General features: G+C 57.6%; 1 protein-coding gene across 1 annotated transcript in view; it reads left to right on the top strand.

The window, feature by feature from the left end:
• Positions 1-1,844: 1,844 nt before the first annotated feature.
• Positions 1,845-14,207, top strand: part of VIL1 (villin 1) — a 25,896-nt gene continuing 13,533 nt past the window's right edge. The window contains exons 1-12 of the mRNA XM_077885602.1: positions 1,845-1,992; positions 7,196-7,281; positions 7,469-7,543; positions 8,403-8,599; positions 9,880-9,988; positions 10,145-10,255; positions 11,583-11,785; positions 11,887-11,965; positions 12,147-12,245; positions 12,861-13,014; positions 13,583-13,683; positions 13,771-13,908. Of these exons, the coding sequence (XP_077741728.1) occupies positions 7,207-7,281; positions 7,469-7,543; positions 8,403-8,599; positions 9,880-9,988; positions 10,145-10,255; positions 11,583-11,785; positions 11,887-11,965; positions 12,147-12,245; positions 12,861-13,014; positions 13,583-13,683; positions 13,771-13,908 (1,341 nt within the window). The 5' untranslated portion in view covers positions 1,845-1,992; positions 7,196-7,206. The remainder of the gene's footprint in view (positions 1,993-7,195; positions 7,282-7,468; positions 7,544-8,402; positions 8,600-9,879; positions 9,989-10,144; positions 10,256-11,582; positions 11,786-11,886; positions 11,966-12,146; positions 12,246-12,860; positions 13,015-13,582; positions 13,684-13,770; positions 13,909-14,207) is intronic.

The following is a 14,207-nucleotide window of genomic DNA, read 5'->3' as shown; positions in this document are numbered from 1 at the left end:
CCTAGGTGGCTCAGTCAGTTAAGCATCTACCTTAGGCTCAGGTCATGATCCTGGGGGCCGGGGATGGAGCCCCACAGTGGGCTCCCGGCTCAGGGAAGAGTCTGCTTCTCTGCTTCTCCATCTCCCTCTGCCCCTCCGCTCCTGCTCGTGCTCTCTCTCTCATATAAATAAATAAAATATATTAAAAAAGATTTAAAAAATAGATTTAGGGACAGCCCCAGTGGCTTAGTGGTTTAGCACCGCCTTCAGCCGGGGGCATGATCCTGGAGACCCGGAATCGAGTCCCACGTCGGGCTCCCTGCATGGAGCCTGCTTCTCCCTCTGCCTGTGTCTCTGCCTCTCTCTCTCTCTGTGTCTCTCATGAATAAATAAATAAAATCTTAAAAAAAGATTTAGCAATAAGAATATTCACCATGACATTCTTTGTGGCATCAAATAAATGGCAATAATTTGGAAGTCCAGTAATGAACCATCGGTTACATAAACTCTGCTACCTAATGGATTATCAGGAGACAATAAAATGCAGTTGTGAAATAATATATAACATGTCACAGTAAAAAGGATAGATAGAAAAGTAGTTATGTACATGTAGTACATACACACAACACAGGTGCTCAGAAGAGACACTCCAAAATAAATCACTAACTGATTTATTTGTAGGTCATCTTTGTAGTGAAATTATAAATGAATTTTTCCTTTCCTTCGTGCCTGGCTGTATAATTGAATAAACACAGACTCCTTTTTTATTCACAAAAAAAAAAGAAGTCCTTTTAAAAAACAGAGTAGCACCTGCCATGTGTTTATTCCTCTTACCAGACTGTTGGTGAGCATGCTCACACGTGCTCCCGTGTGCACACACAGGCCTGCAGTTGTTCTCCAGACCTCTGGGGAAGGTGTGGTCAGGAGGAGGGGCTCCCCTCCAGAGGACCAGGGTTCAGGGATGACTGGGGAATTTCTGTAGGGGTCAAGGTTGGGAGGCAGCTGCCCAAGGTGCGGAGTTTGTAGGCAAAATTGACTTCAGAGCAAGAGCCATCCCAGAAAGGGTGGCATCTGTTTCGGGTCATCAGTGAGATGGGCCCTTCTAGGGTCAGGGGTTGAGAATGGAAGCCTTGGCTTCTGGGAGAAAGTAGCAGAGTCCAAAGGCACTGGTTTATGGCAGCTAATAAACACTCCAGATGGAGACAGTGTGCCTGAAGGGGGTGGGGGGCAGGACAAGAAGAGCACCTGTGCCCCCTCTGAGCATGCTAAGTAAAAGAGACCTTTAGGGGTGCCAGGGTCTCTTCTGTCTAGGAGGGGCTGCAAGTGTGAACCCCTGGCCCTGGATCCCTAAGCCCCGCCCTAAAGGCCATTTTCCCAGAGAACGAGGGAGGACCCCCGAGCCTCCTCATTTGGGTTTTTTTTGTTTGTTTGTTTGTTTTTTAATTTTTATTTATTCATGATAGTCACACAGAGAGAGAGAGGCAGAGACATAGGCAGAGGGAGAAGCAGGCTCCATGCACCGGGAGCCTGACGTGAGATTCGATCCCGGGTCTCCAGGATCGCGCCCTGGGCCAGAGGCAGGCGCTAAACCGCTGTGCCACCCAGGGATCCCAATCATTTGGGTTTTTTAGGAGGAAGGGTCCAGGCTTCCCTGGGCAGTGCTGTCCACCTGCAGTGAGGGCCTGAGCCTTGGGCAGCTCACTGTCCCTGGGAGCTCGCTCACTCAGAGCCAAGGGTGGGGCCCATTGGCTCTGTCTGTCAGACTGTCGCTGGGCTCCACTGGCTCCCAGGGACCTGGCGGGCACCTGCCTCCCCACCCCCTCACCCTCTCTCTCTTTCTCTTTCTCTCTCACTCTCTCTCTCTCTCTCTCTCTCTCTCTCTGGGGCCCTATCTTCCCTTATATGGTGAAGGCAGTTCCTGGGGGGGGGAGTGAGGACAAAGGTCGATCTCCTGCAGCCAGCTTGCCACAACTCCCTGAGACCTCCCAGGTGGCAGCTGCCTCCCCCAGACAGGTAAGGCAACCCTGCGGGACTCGGGGTGGGGGGGGACAGTAGGTGGTAGGAGAGGACCGGACAGGGGCCCGCTTCTTGCTGGCAGCGTAGGGCCTCCTGGAGCACCTTGGAGCGGAAGGGAGGGAGACGCTTGGCATTCTGGAGCGTCTGGAAAGAGCAAGGAGCCCGCTGTGGCTTCCTGGGCCTCCAAGGAAAGAGCTGTACGGGTTCCAGTCCAGATAGCTGCTCTTTCAGGCCCGCACCTGACACCGCCCCCAGCCCACGCGGGTGTCAACCATCCCCACTGCCCTGAATGGGGAGGGTCTGGAGACTTTAGATTTCAAACCTGGACACTCCTGGGCACACCAGGACTAGTTGGAGGTGACTCTGCCTCCCCTTCCCCCGCCCACCGGTCTCTTTGCCCATTTGTTCTTTTATCTGAAATCATTCCTTTCTTTGTGTCGCCTTGCCCTCCGCCGCTCCGGGGCCTGGGCACTCTGAGACGGTGAACAATAGCCACCAGGCATTGAATGAGCAGAGAGGGGCAGGGGGCCGGTGACCGCCGGGCCAAGCACGCTGCTCTGTCCAGTCTTCGCCCTGCCACCAGCCGTCACCTGGCTTTACCAGCCACTGTGGCTCCATTTAACTGAAACGGGTGGAGGGGAGGAGGGAGCCAAGTCCAGACCAGGGTTTTGGGACCTCCCGTCCACCTCTTTCCAGAAAGCCTGCAAAGGCATTCCAGGTCTGCGGCTGGCAGTCTGCAGGCTGGGATGCTGGGGTGTGTCCTCCCTCCCTGCTTCCCTGGGCCTGGGGACTGGGGAAGCAGCAGGATGTCCTGGGTTCGCATCCCTGTCCGGTTCAGCATGACTGGGGACTGGGAGCCGTGACAGCACCCCACAGGTCTCTGAAGCCAGAACCCTGAAGGCAACAGGGGAGCAGTTAAGAAGGGAAAGATGGGACCCGGGGGGAGCAGGAGCCCTAACTCCCACCAGGACTCCAACATGGTCCACCCCTACCATTCCTTAGTTCTTTTTTTTTTTTAATATTTTATTTATTTATTTATTTATTTATTTATTTATTTATTTATTTATTTATTTATTTATTTATGAGAGACACACACAGAGAGAGAGAGAGGCAGAGACACAGTCAGAGGGAGAAGCAGGCTCCATGCAAGGAGCCCGATGTGGGACTCAATCCCGGGTCCCCAGGATCACACCCTGGGCTTCAGGCGGCGCTAAACTGCTGTGCCACCGGGGCTGCCCCCATTCCTTAGTTCTGTCTTTAAACTCTGCGAATATTTGTTGAGCACCTACTATGTGCTAGCGCTGAGGGCTACACAGACAAACTGTCTAGGGCCTTGACCTTGGAGACCTCAGATATATTTTTTAATTTTTTAAAGATTTTATTTATTTGTTCATGAGAGACACAGAGAGAGAGAAGCTGAGACACAGGCAGAGGAAGAAGCAGGCTCCATGCAGAGAGCCCGATGCGGGACTCGATCCCAGGACCCAGAGATCACGCCCTGGGCTAAAGGCAGACGCTCCACCGCTAAGCCACCTGGGCGCCCCTCAGATTTATAAACAGATGCTTTCATCACCCTGTGGTCAGAGGGCCAAGAGAGGCCTGGGGCCAGGATGCCCCGCAGCCCCTTAGTCTAGCCTGAGGATTCTTGGGAAGGCCTCCTGGAAGAAGTGAGAATGAAACTAAATCTAGAGGAACATGTAGCTGTTAGGAATCAGAGAAGGAAGGGGGGGAGGGCGCTTGGTAAAGGGAAAGCAGGAGCAAGGGCATGGGGACCGGGAGAAGCAGCCTGGGGGCCAGGCATCCAGCAGAACAGCATCACTAGGAGGCAGAGCCTGGCGGGGAGAGGTAGGGGGTGTGGCGGGGGCCGGCTGGAGAGACATTCAGGTGGACAGAGGGCCAGGAGACGGAGGGGTTCAGGGTGCTGCTCAGATAGCTGACTTTGGGGTCTGGGAGTAATGGTGTCTTTCCTTGAGCAGGGGACAGAGAATACCAGGGAGCAGGAGAGAGGGGGGCACCCAGAGAGCTCAAGTTGAGGGGGAAGGCAGTGCGTATCCCAACCTGGGGCCATGCTGTGTGGGCACGGGGGAGCGAGGAGCCCATCATCCTCCCGCGGGCTCAGGAGCCCCAGCCTCTCTGGGGAGGGCCCTCCAGGGATGAGGGACAGAGGCCTCTGCTCTGAACAAGATGGGTTAAGAGTAGGAGCAGCTGGAGAGTGCCCAGGAGGTATGCTTGGAGTATGAGCTCACCTCTCAGGTCCACCCTCCTCAGGATCCCCTGCACCCCACGCCGGTGGGGGGCGGGCCACCTTCCCCTTTCAGGCTGCTGGAGGCCCCACATCCTGGGTTTCCTCTAGGGAGGGAGCATGCGGCTTATTCAAGTCCCTGCTCCCCCAAATCTCCACTCATCTGATGGGCAAGAAGGGCCTCCTCCTGTCCACCCTCGATTCCTCTTGCTGCTCACTCCCAGGATCAGAGCATGTCCCTAAAGATCATCTAGTTGACCCGACCATCCCCCCACCCAGAGATGAAGAAGCGGGGTTCGTGTTCATACAGCTAGCGAGTGCCAAAGAGTCTGTCTTGGAGAAAGGAAGACGTTGACCAAGGTGATAAATGAAGTAACACAGGAAACAGGTTTCTCCTTTGTACCTGAATTAGTCCTACTGACCCAGGAGTCCTGGCAACCCTCGTAGAGGGGCCACGGCAGACAGGGGCATCGGACAGGACCCAGGCGCAGGGGGGCTCCTACAAGCACAGTGAGGGAGGGGTTCCTACAGGCACAGAGCTCTGGTCCCCCAATCTGCGCTAATCAGAGGCTGGGCAGGGAGACTTTGCCCCAAACTCCGGAAAGCCAGGGAGAGAGGTCACCCCTCAGGACGCAGAAGAGGGAGTTTCCCAGCAGTAAAGGGCCAGGTCCTTGTTCCAAGAGGTGACTCAGAGTCAAGGTGCCATGAGAGATTAGATAGGGAGGTTCCAGGCTGTCAGAGCATGAAGCCTGACCCTCGGGGCCACATGACCTTTCATTTATTGCTTGTCAATTCAAGGAGTATCCAAGGAGCCTTCCTGGAGGGCAAACTCTGTGCCAGGCGGGGAGGTGGGCTCGGTGGGGAATGGGGTTGGCCTCCAGCCTGATGGGGAGAGGCAGGAAACCAAGGATGAGAGTAACTGGGGACAAGCCAATCTCCACCCTGGCTCCTATCAGGGTCTCTGGGAAGTTTTTTGTTTTAAAGTTAAGAGAGAGAGAGAGAGAGAGAGAGAGAGAACCTGAGCTGGGAGGGGCAGAGGGAGGGAAGCAGATTCCAAGCTGAGCATGGTGCCCAGAGACCGACTTGGTCTCAAGACCTTGAGATCATGACCAAGGCTCGGACGCTTACCCGACTGAGCCACCCAGGCGCCCTTCCCTGGGCAGATTTTAAAGCACCCATGCTCCGCCTCCCAAAAGGCAGAAAATAAAGTACCCAGGCCTGGGCCCCACCCAGCCTAATTAAATCAGAATCCCTGGGGATAGACCTGAGCCGCCTCAAAGCCTTGGTAGTGTTTAAAAGCTCCTGAGGGGATTCTGATGAGCAGCTGCAGCAGGGACCAGAGCTACAGGTGAAAATGGAATGAGCCATAAAAGATACCGCAAAAGCAGCTTGGGGAGGCGAGGTTTCTCTCAGCTCCGTGGGTGGAGGCTGGTTCACCCTGGGAGAGTTCACTCTGTCTTCCACCCACCCATCCACCCACCTCGCCAAGTGCCCACATGGTTTTAGATGCTGGGGGCTCAGGACTGAGCAAACAGGGTCCCCGCCCTTGTGGGGACTGGATCTTGAGAGCCACCTGAGCAGTGATTGAGGGGTGTCCGGGGATAGTGAGGCGGGACCACGAAACTGCTGTGTATGCTTTTTTCTACTGTTGTAAAAATACACGTGAGATTTAGCATTTTAACCAAAGTACACAGGTCAGTGGCGTTCAGGACATTCGGGATGCTGTGCCCTACAACCATCACACTGTCTAGTTCCAGGATTTTCTCACCATCCCAAATGAAGCTCTAGGCCCACTAGTAGGCTGGGCCCTCTCCCCTCCCTCCAGCCCCTGCCAGCCCCTAATCCGCTTGCCATGGGTATGGACTTGTCTGTTCTGGATGGTTCATATAAATGGACTCACACAACAGGTGGCCTTTTGTATCCAGTATCTTCCACGAAACATAATGTATTCCAGGGTCATTTGTGTTGCGACACATATTAGGGTTTCATCCCTTTTTTATAGCTGAATATTCCATTGTGGAGATATAGATAATAGATTTGTATATATGCCATCTTTTGTTGATGGATATTTGGGTTGTTTCTACATTTTGGTTATTGTGATTAGAGCTGCTATGAATTTCAAGCACAAGGTTTTGTTTGACCACCTGTTTTTTCTTTTGGCCTTTATTTATTATTTGTTTTCCTTTTTTTTTTTTTTTTTTTAAGTCTGTATGATTTTTTTTCCCCCAGTCAGCATGGCTCTGTAAAAAAATTTTCAAAATTTTTTTTTCTTAATTTTTATTTATTTATGATAGTCACACAGAGAGAGAGAGAGAGAGGCAGAGACACAGGCAGAGGGAGAAGCAGGCTCCATGCACCGGGAACCCGATGTGGGATTTGATCCCGGGTCTCCGGGATCGCGCCCTGGGCCAAAGGCAGGCGCCAAACCGCTGCGCCACCCAGGGATCCCTGGCTCTGTAAAAAAATTTTCAAAAAGAAAAATTGTTTGGGGGATCCCTGGGTGGCTCAGTGGTTTAGCGCCTGCCTTAGACCCAGGGCGTGATCCTGGAGTCCCAGAATCGAGTCCCACATCGGGCTCCCTGCATGGAGCCTGCTTCTCCCTCTGCCTGTGCCTCTGCTTCTCTCTGTCTCTCTCAGTCTGTGTCTCTCATGAATAAATAAATAAAATCTTAAAAAAAAATTGTTTGGGGCTAAAGAGTGGGGGGCTTTCTTCAGTGGGTAATAGGAAGTCAGGGTAGAAGTTTGAGCAAGAGAGGGACAAGACCCGAGCTGGGTGGGAAGGCTGGAGGCCGGGTCCTCTGCAATTCGGGGGCCAGGGTGGGGAGAGACCCCTCTCCTCCCAGGGCCCCTGAGCCCTGGCCTCCAGGGCTGTTGGGAGCTCTCCAGGGCTGGGATGGAAGGGCAGCTCCTGAACCGCCCCCAGATCCTCAGCTCTTGCTCCCACACCCCCTTCTCCAGGCTCATCCGCCATGACCAGACTGACCACCCAAGTCAAAAACTCGCTCAACATCACCACCCCCGGGGTGCAGATATGGAGGATCGAGGTGAGGCCTGCCGGGGTCTGTCAGGGGGTGGGGGGCTCTGCAGGTTGGGATGGGCTGAGGGAGAGAAGGTGCCTGAGATTCCCTGACTGTCCCCCTCTCCGACCTCTCCCTGGGGTCAAGGGCAGCGGGGCAGCTGGGGGTTCTGGGTGGTCCAGGGCAGCCCCTCTGAGCTCCTTCCTCTCCCTAGGCCATGAAGATGGTTCCTGTTCCTTCCAGCACCTTCGGTAGCTTCTTTGACGGTGACTGCTACATAGTCTTGGCTGTGAGTTGGGGGTGGGCGCGGGAGGGGCTGCGGACAGCAAAGGTCTCTGGCTCAGAGGGACAATCTGAGGCTGGGGGTGGGAAGGGGGCTGGCCAGCTCCACCCCTGGACAGCATCTGCTGGGTGTACCACCCAGGTACCACCCAAGTACCACCCAGGTACCAACAGGTACCTGGCCTTTAGCGGCTCTGCAGAGCCAGAGATAGAACAGGCTCTCGCCGCCCTTGGCTCCCTGAGCTCCCACCTGAGCTGAACTCCTTTGAGTTTATAGTCTTGGGGACCCTCTGAGCCAGTAGGATGTTACCCTACCTCAAGTCCACGTTTCCGAAATCCATAGTCCCCTCTGTATCACCATCATGGTTTGGGCCACATCTATACTATTAATGTGCTTGTATTTGCCCTCATATTGACTCACTTTTCAAATTTAAATCCATATTTTTAAAAACATGACTCTGCCTCATTATCCTAAGCGGAAAGGGGTGTCCCATGTCACAGACAGAAAGCAGCTATAAAACATTCACATCATCCTTCCGTATGCACATTTGTTTGCACACCACCTGAGCACCTCGCCTCTGACGGGGCCCGCACATCACTTCGGGAAGTGCTGCTATCAGCCACCAACTGCTTTCCAAGCCGAGATGTGCAAGACCCAGGGGGAAAGCCACTGGCCCCGTGTCTCAGAGAGTCTGTGGCGGAGCTAGGGCCAGTACGCTGGGTCCCCAAGACTAGACGCCCTCCCCACCCAGCTCGCCCGTGGCCCAAGCCCATGTGTGTGGGAAACCATGCAAAGCAGGGAGGCGGGCAGAGGCCTGTGGGAGGCCAGGGCCTCGGGCACACCGCACACCTGCTCTCCTCCCTAGATCCACAAGACGGGCAGCAATCTGTCCTATGACATCCACTACTGGATCGGCCAGGCCTCGTCCCAGGACGAGCAAGGGGCGGCTGCCATCTACACCACACAGATGGATGACTTCCTGAAGGGCCGGGCCGTCCAGCACCGGGAGGTCCAGGGCAACGAGAGCGAGGCCTTCCGGGGCTACTTCAAGCAGGGCATTGTGTACGGAGGGGCACACCACCAGCGGGGTGGGCGGGGGCTGGGGGACCAGGGCCAGGGAGGGGCAGAGCTGGGGCCACAAGGGGGTGGCGTTCTGGGGTGGGGAGACCTACCATGGGCTCTGGGAGACTTTTGTTCTTTGTGCTTCCCCACCCCCATTTCTGTTCCTGCGCTGTCCTTGGTCTTTATTCCTCTGGGTGGCCATTCTGAAAGTCTGTGCACCATAAGTTTTGTAAATCACCCCCTCTTTGAATGTCCTGGAGAGCCCGGTGCCAAAGCAGGCCTTCCGGGGCATCACATCAAGTCTTCCCTGTGGCCAGTGGGTGAATGATTGCTTCTCCATGCTCCAAAGCAGGGCTTTCACACTAAACACCCAGATTTCTAGCTTTTCCTGAAAAGTCTGAAGACCTGGTCTCTGGGCTTTGCCCATGGAAACACACACTCAAGAGCCAAGTTGCTCCTGACCAGCAGGATAGGCCAGAAGCTCTTCACTTAGCCACAGTCCTCACCCCTCCCTTTTGTCTTGCTCCTCTTCTTCCCACACTTAGAGCAACAGTCCACCCCTTTGGGGCATTAGAGCTGGTGCCTCTCCTGGCTTAGCCTTCTTGGGCTGCCCTAACAAAATGCCTCGGAACGAGTAGCTTAAACAACAGGGATGAATGTTCTCACACTTCTGGAGGTTGGGGAGTCCACGAAGGTTCCAGCTGATTTGGGTGCTACTTCCTGGCTGGCCGACAGCCACTCCTCACTGTGTCCTCACACGGTGAAGAGAGTGAGCAAGCTCTCTGGAGTCTCTTCCTTTGAGGGCTCTAACCTCATCACAGGGGCCCCAGCCTCACAACCTCATCTAAACTTCATCAAAATCTCCCAAAGACCCCAGGTCCAAATCCCACCTCCCTGGGGTTAAGGCTTCAACATAGGAGTTTGGCAGGGGACACAGTTCAGCCCACAGCATCTCCCCTCTTCCCCTTCCCTTCAGCCCCCTGTCCTCGGCAGGCCTTTCACACTTCCACAGGGGCGGGGAGGGAAGGCTCTGGGGTGCAAACTTTAAGGAGGCTGAGGAAGGTCACGCACATGCAGGCGAAAGCCCAAACTGGAACTTGTGTGACCTTGAGAGCGAGGGCCTCAAAGCTGCAGCTGTGGCATGTCCTGCACCTCATCCTAGTCCCGCGCCAGCCCTCAGAGGGCCCCATGCAGCCAGGCGCCCAGGCTGTCATGCCGCCCCCCCCCCCCCCCCCCCCCCCCCCCCCCGGCTGTCCCTGCTTAGCTCCCTCTCTTCGCAGGATCCAGAAGGGGGGTGTGGCTTCTGGCATGAAGCAAGTGGAGACCAACTCCTACGAGATCCAGCGGCTGCTGCATGTCAAGGGCAAGAGGAACGTGGTGGCCGGAGAGGTGGGCCCCGGCCAGGGCCCTGGGGCATGGCCTCCTGTCTCCCCTCCCAGCCTGGGTGGAGGGCAGAGGCCTAGGAGGGGTGTGGGTGGGAGGAGGCGGGGAAGGGACGATGCCCTGGGGCAAGTCTCTGACTGCGCCTCCCCCCTGGCGCTCCAGGTGGAGCTGGCTTGGAAGAGTTTCAACCGCGGGGATGTTTTCCTCCTGGACCTGGGGAAGCTCATCATCCAGTGGAACGGGCCCGAGAGCAACCGCATGGAGAGACTCAGGGTAGGCCGGGCGGCACCACCCGTCTCCCCCATCCCACCTGGCCTCACCTGCCCCCCACACCCGCCCCTCCCCTCTCCCTCCAGCCCACCTGCCCCCAGGTCCCCAGGCCTCACCACCCTAGGCCACATGTTCAGAGGTAGATCCGAGTGTCTGTGTGTGTGTTTGTGTGTGTGTGTGTGTGTGTGTGTGTGTGTGTGTGTCTGGAGGCGTGTCAGGGTTGGCGTGTGTTCTCTTGGCTCATCTGCCCTGGCTCTGGCCTCCACTGGCCGTCGGGTGGGGGAGACAGACAGGAAGGCAGCAGCTGAGAAGTGAGGGGTGAGCGTGGTCCTGGGGGTTCTGGAAAGGCTTCCGGGAGGAGGTGGGCTGGGGAGGCGAGGGCCCTAAGGCAGAGGGAAGTGGCCGGTGGGGGCCCTGCCAGCACAGCCAGAGCACCAGGGGGGATTACAGGGAGCCGGGAGGGGAGAGGGGTCTCGCTCTCGGGGGTGTTCTGGGTTGGGTTTTGTTCTCAGGGCCTGGGAGGTCTGAAGGGCGTTCTGACTTCTGATGGAGAAGGGGTGCAAGGGGTGGTGGGGACACAGGGATCCCAGTGGCCATCGGGGCAGGGGAGGAGGTGCCCCGCCCCTCCTGACAGGACGGGGGGCAGGGGGTGGGGACCCACCGGCCTTCCGTGGGTGGTGGACGGGGTGGAGGAGAGAGGGGCGCTATGCTGGAGCAGCCGGGAAGGGGCTGGAGTCCCATTTCCTGAATTGGGAACGACCAGGAGTGACAGCCTGCGGGGGACAGGGTTCAGTTTGGGGCACCTTTAAAATGGGGTTGGAAAAAACAATAAAATGGGGTTGGCGTGGGGCTTGGGTAAATGAGCTGAGAGCCGAGAGCTGGGCTGGTGACAGAGAGAGGAAGCAGGCCCGGGACTGGGGCTGGGGACTGAAGTGGCAGTCCCCAGAGCAGGGGCCGCGGGGCCGAGGAGGGGGAGCCAGGGGTGCGTGTGTGTGCACGTGTGTGTGAGCATGTGTGTGCACAGGCGAGCTCACCGTGGGCAAAGAGACTGAGTACTGTGATACCCAGGGCTCGCTTTTGTCCAAGACTGTGAAGTAAAATCACAAATTTCGAAGTCAAAAGCGAAGGCCCAGCATGTGCACCCCAAACACCCTCTTGCCACCGAGAAACCTGCCTTCCCAGTGGGGTTTGCTTTGGTTCCCTCACACGCACCTTAAGAGCCTGGTCCCCCCTCACGGTGCCTCGTCCCTTGGGGCCGCTGCGGGGTGGGCCGGCTCCCCCCACCCCCTGCCCCACTAGCCTTCGCGGGGTCACCGCGGCCTCCCCGCAGGGCATGACCCTGGCCAAGGAGATCCGAGACCAGGAGCGCGGCGGGCGGACCTACGTGGCGGTGGTGGAGGGGGACAACGAGAAGGCCACCCCGCAGCTGATGGAGATCATGACCCACGTGCTGGGCCCGCGCGGCACCCTGAGGGCGGCGGTGCCGGACAACGAGGTGGAGCCGGCGGTCAAGGCCGCCCTCAAGCTGTACCAGTGAGTGTCCAGCTGGGCTCCCCGCGGGCGAGGGGGCTCCGGGGAGGGCGCCGGGGGGCGGCGTGGGACCTCCCGGCCTGTGCTGTGCCTTTGGCCCGCAGCGTGTCGGACGCGGAGGGAAAGCTGGTGGTGCGAGAAGTCGCCACGAGGCCCCTCACCCAAGACCTGCTCAGCCACGAGGTGAGAGGGCCTGGGGACCCCCAGCCCCGACTCCCATCCCGCTGCACCCTGCCCACCCCACCCCAGGTGGGAGCAAGGCCAGGCCCTGGAGGCACCTTGGTGTCTGCCCCCCTCCCCGCGGCCCAGCGCCGACCGCGCCCTCGGGCCCCCACCCCGCGTCACCCTTGTCTCCCACCTCTAGGACTGTTATATCCTGGACCAGGGGGGCCTGAAGATCTACGTGTGGAAGGGGAAGAGGGCCAACGCCCAGGAGAAGACGGGAGCCATGAACCAGGCACTGGTGGGCATGGGGTCAGGCAGGCAAGGAGACGAACAGATAGGGATGGAGAGGGGATGGGGTCAGACCACCCTGGGCCTGACCTGGCGGGGGTGCGGGGGTCAGTTCTGTCCGTCTTGGGGGTTCTCTGCATGCCGGGGGGCCAACCACCAGGCAACCTCGCAGCCTCCTCAGGATGGGAGCTCCCACCTCCATCTCGGTTCAGAGGAAAGAGGGAGAATTGGAGGCTGTACTTTCTGCAAGAGAGAATTGGGTCGACAGGGGGCTGGGTGGGGGCAAGTCGGAGTTTGGGGTCATTATTAGGGCTAAAGTCCGAGTTGGCATGGGGTCAGCTATAGAATCGGAGTTGGGTTCAAGCTTGGAGATGGCAGCTGGTGAACGGGGTTAGAATTGAGGTAGGGTCAAGGTTGGGATCTCGCTGGGTTTTGGGGTTGGGGCCAAGCAGGGTTTAGCTTTGGGGTCAGCACTGGGACTGGGGTTGGGTTCAAGTTTGGGCTTGGGACCAAGGTGTAAGTTTGTGGTGGGGTTGGGGTTAGAGCCAGGCTGCGGTGTGCCGTGAGGGGGTCTGGGGGGGTTCGGAGAGGGACACAGACCCAGCCACCCCCTTTCTCTTCCCAGAACTTTATCAAAGCAAAGCAGTACCCGCCCAGCACACAGGTGGAGGTGCAGAATGATGGGGCCGAGTCAGCTGTGTTCCAGCAGCTCTTCCAGAAGTGGACCCTGCCCAATCGGACTTCAGGCCTGGGCAAAACCCATGCCGTGGGTTCCGTGGGTGAGGCCTGGCCTGAGGCAGGGTGGGGTCAGGAGCCGGAGTGGGGCGGGGGGAGCACCTCCACCTGCCTCCTGCCCCCCTGCATGCGATCTTTTGCCCTGGCTCTGGGCTCCTCAGGGCAGGGTGGGGGGGGAACGACACGAGGGAACCTGCATTCCCTTCCTTGGGGCTGTCACTCAAAGGGAGCTGACAAGCACCTGTCTTTCCTTTGGAATGGGGCTGTCGCCCTGGAAAGCAGGCAGCGTCAGTGTGTCGCCACACAGTGTTTGCTGAAGGCAAACTGAGTACCGGGGCCCCTGGAAGAGGATAAAGGGGCTCTCCCTCCCCGGGCTCCCCTGGAGGCCCTGCAGAAGCCCGAGGCTCGGGGGTGGGGGGTGGGAGATGGGGTTCCGCCGCAAGACTGCCGCTCTCTAGCCCTGCGACCTTGGGTAAGCTAGCCAACCTCGCCGGCCTCGGCTTCCCCATCCGGAAAACGGATCTAAGAATTGTAGCTGTCACTCGGGGCTGTTGTGAGGACCTGGGGGCCCTCAGCTTGTGACAAGCTTGTCGCGATTCCCCTTCACTCCAGCCAAGGTGGAGCAAGTGAAGTTTGATGCCACATCCATGCATGTCCAGCCTCAGGTGGCTGCCCAGAAGAAGATGGTGGATGACGGGAGCGGGGAGGTGCAGGTACGGTGAGCAGGGGAGGCCGGGCCGGGGGGCGAGGGGTCAGCGGAACCTGTCCTGGCCCTCATGCCAGCCTGCTACCTGCCCCAGGTGTGGCGCATTGAGAACCTAGAGCTGGTGCCGGTGGAGTCCAAGTGGCTAGGCCACTTCTACGGGGGTGACTGCTACCTGCTGCTCTACACCTACCTCATTGGCGAGAAGAAGAACTACTTGCTCTACATTTGGCAGGTCAGGCCCCACCCAGCCCTGCCCAGAACACCGCCAGCTTGGCTCCCACTCTGGTATACCCCTGCTAAGTGGCCACGACTCTTGAGTTGAATACCTCTAGTGATGGGGAGCTCACCCCTTTATCATACTGGGACTCCTTTGGCTATGAGATCCCACTGGCACGGGGTACCCCCATTCAGAACCCTTTCCCCTCTCTGGGTTCATGGAGCCTCCCTTCCAATGTCCATGGCTTCCAGAACATTCCCTTCCTGTGCTCAAAGCACTGTTTCTGTGTCCAGATATGAGTGAGCAGGGAGATG

The sequence above is a fragment of the Canis aureus genome, chromosome 36 (assembly GCF_053574225.1).
Source record: "Canis aureus isolate CA01 chromosome 36, VMU_Caureus_v.1.0, whole genome shotgun sequence".
NCBI classification, from domain to species: Eukaryota; Metazoa; Chordata; class Mammalia; order Carnivora; family Canidae; genus Canis; species Canis aureus.
Note: the sequence above shows the minus strand (reverse complement) of the source record. Positions and strands in the feature narration are given on the sequence as shown.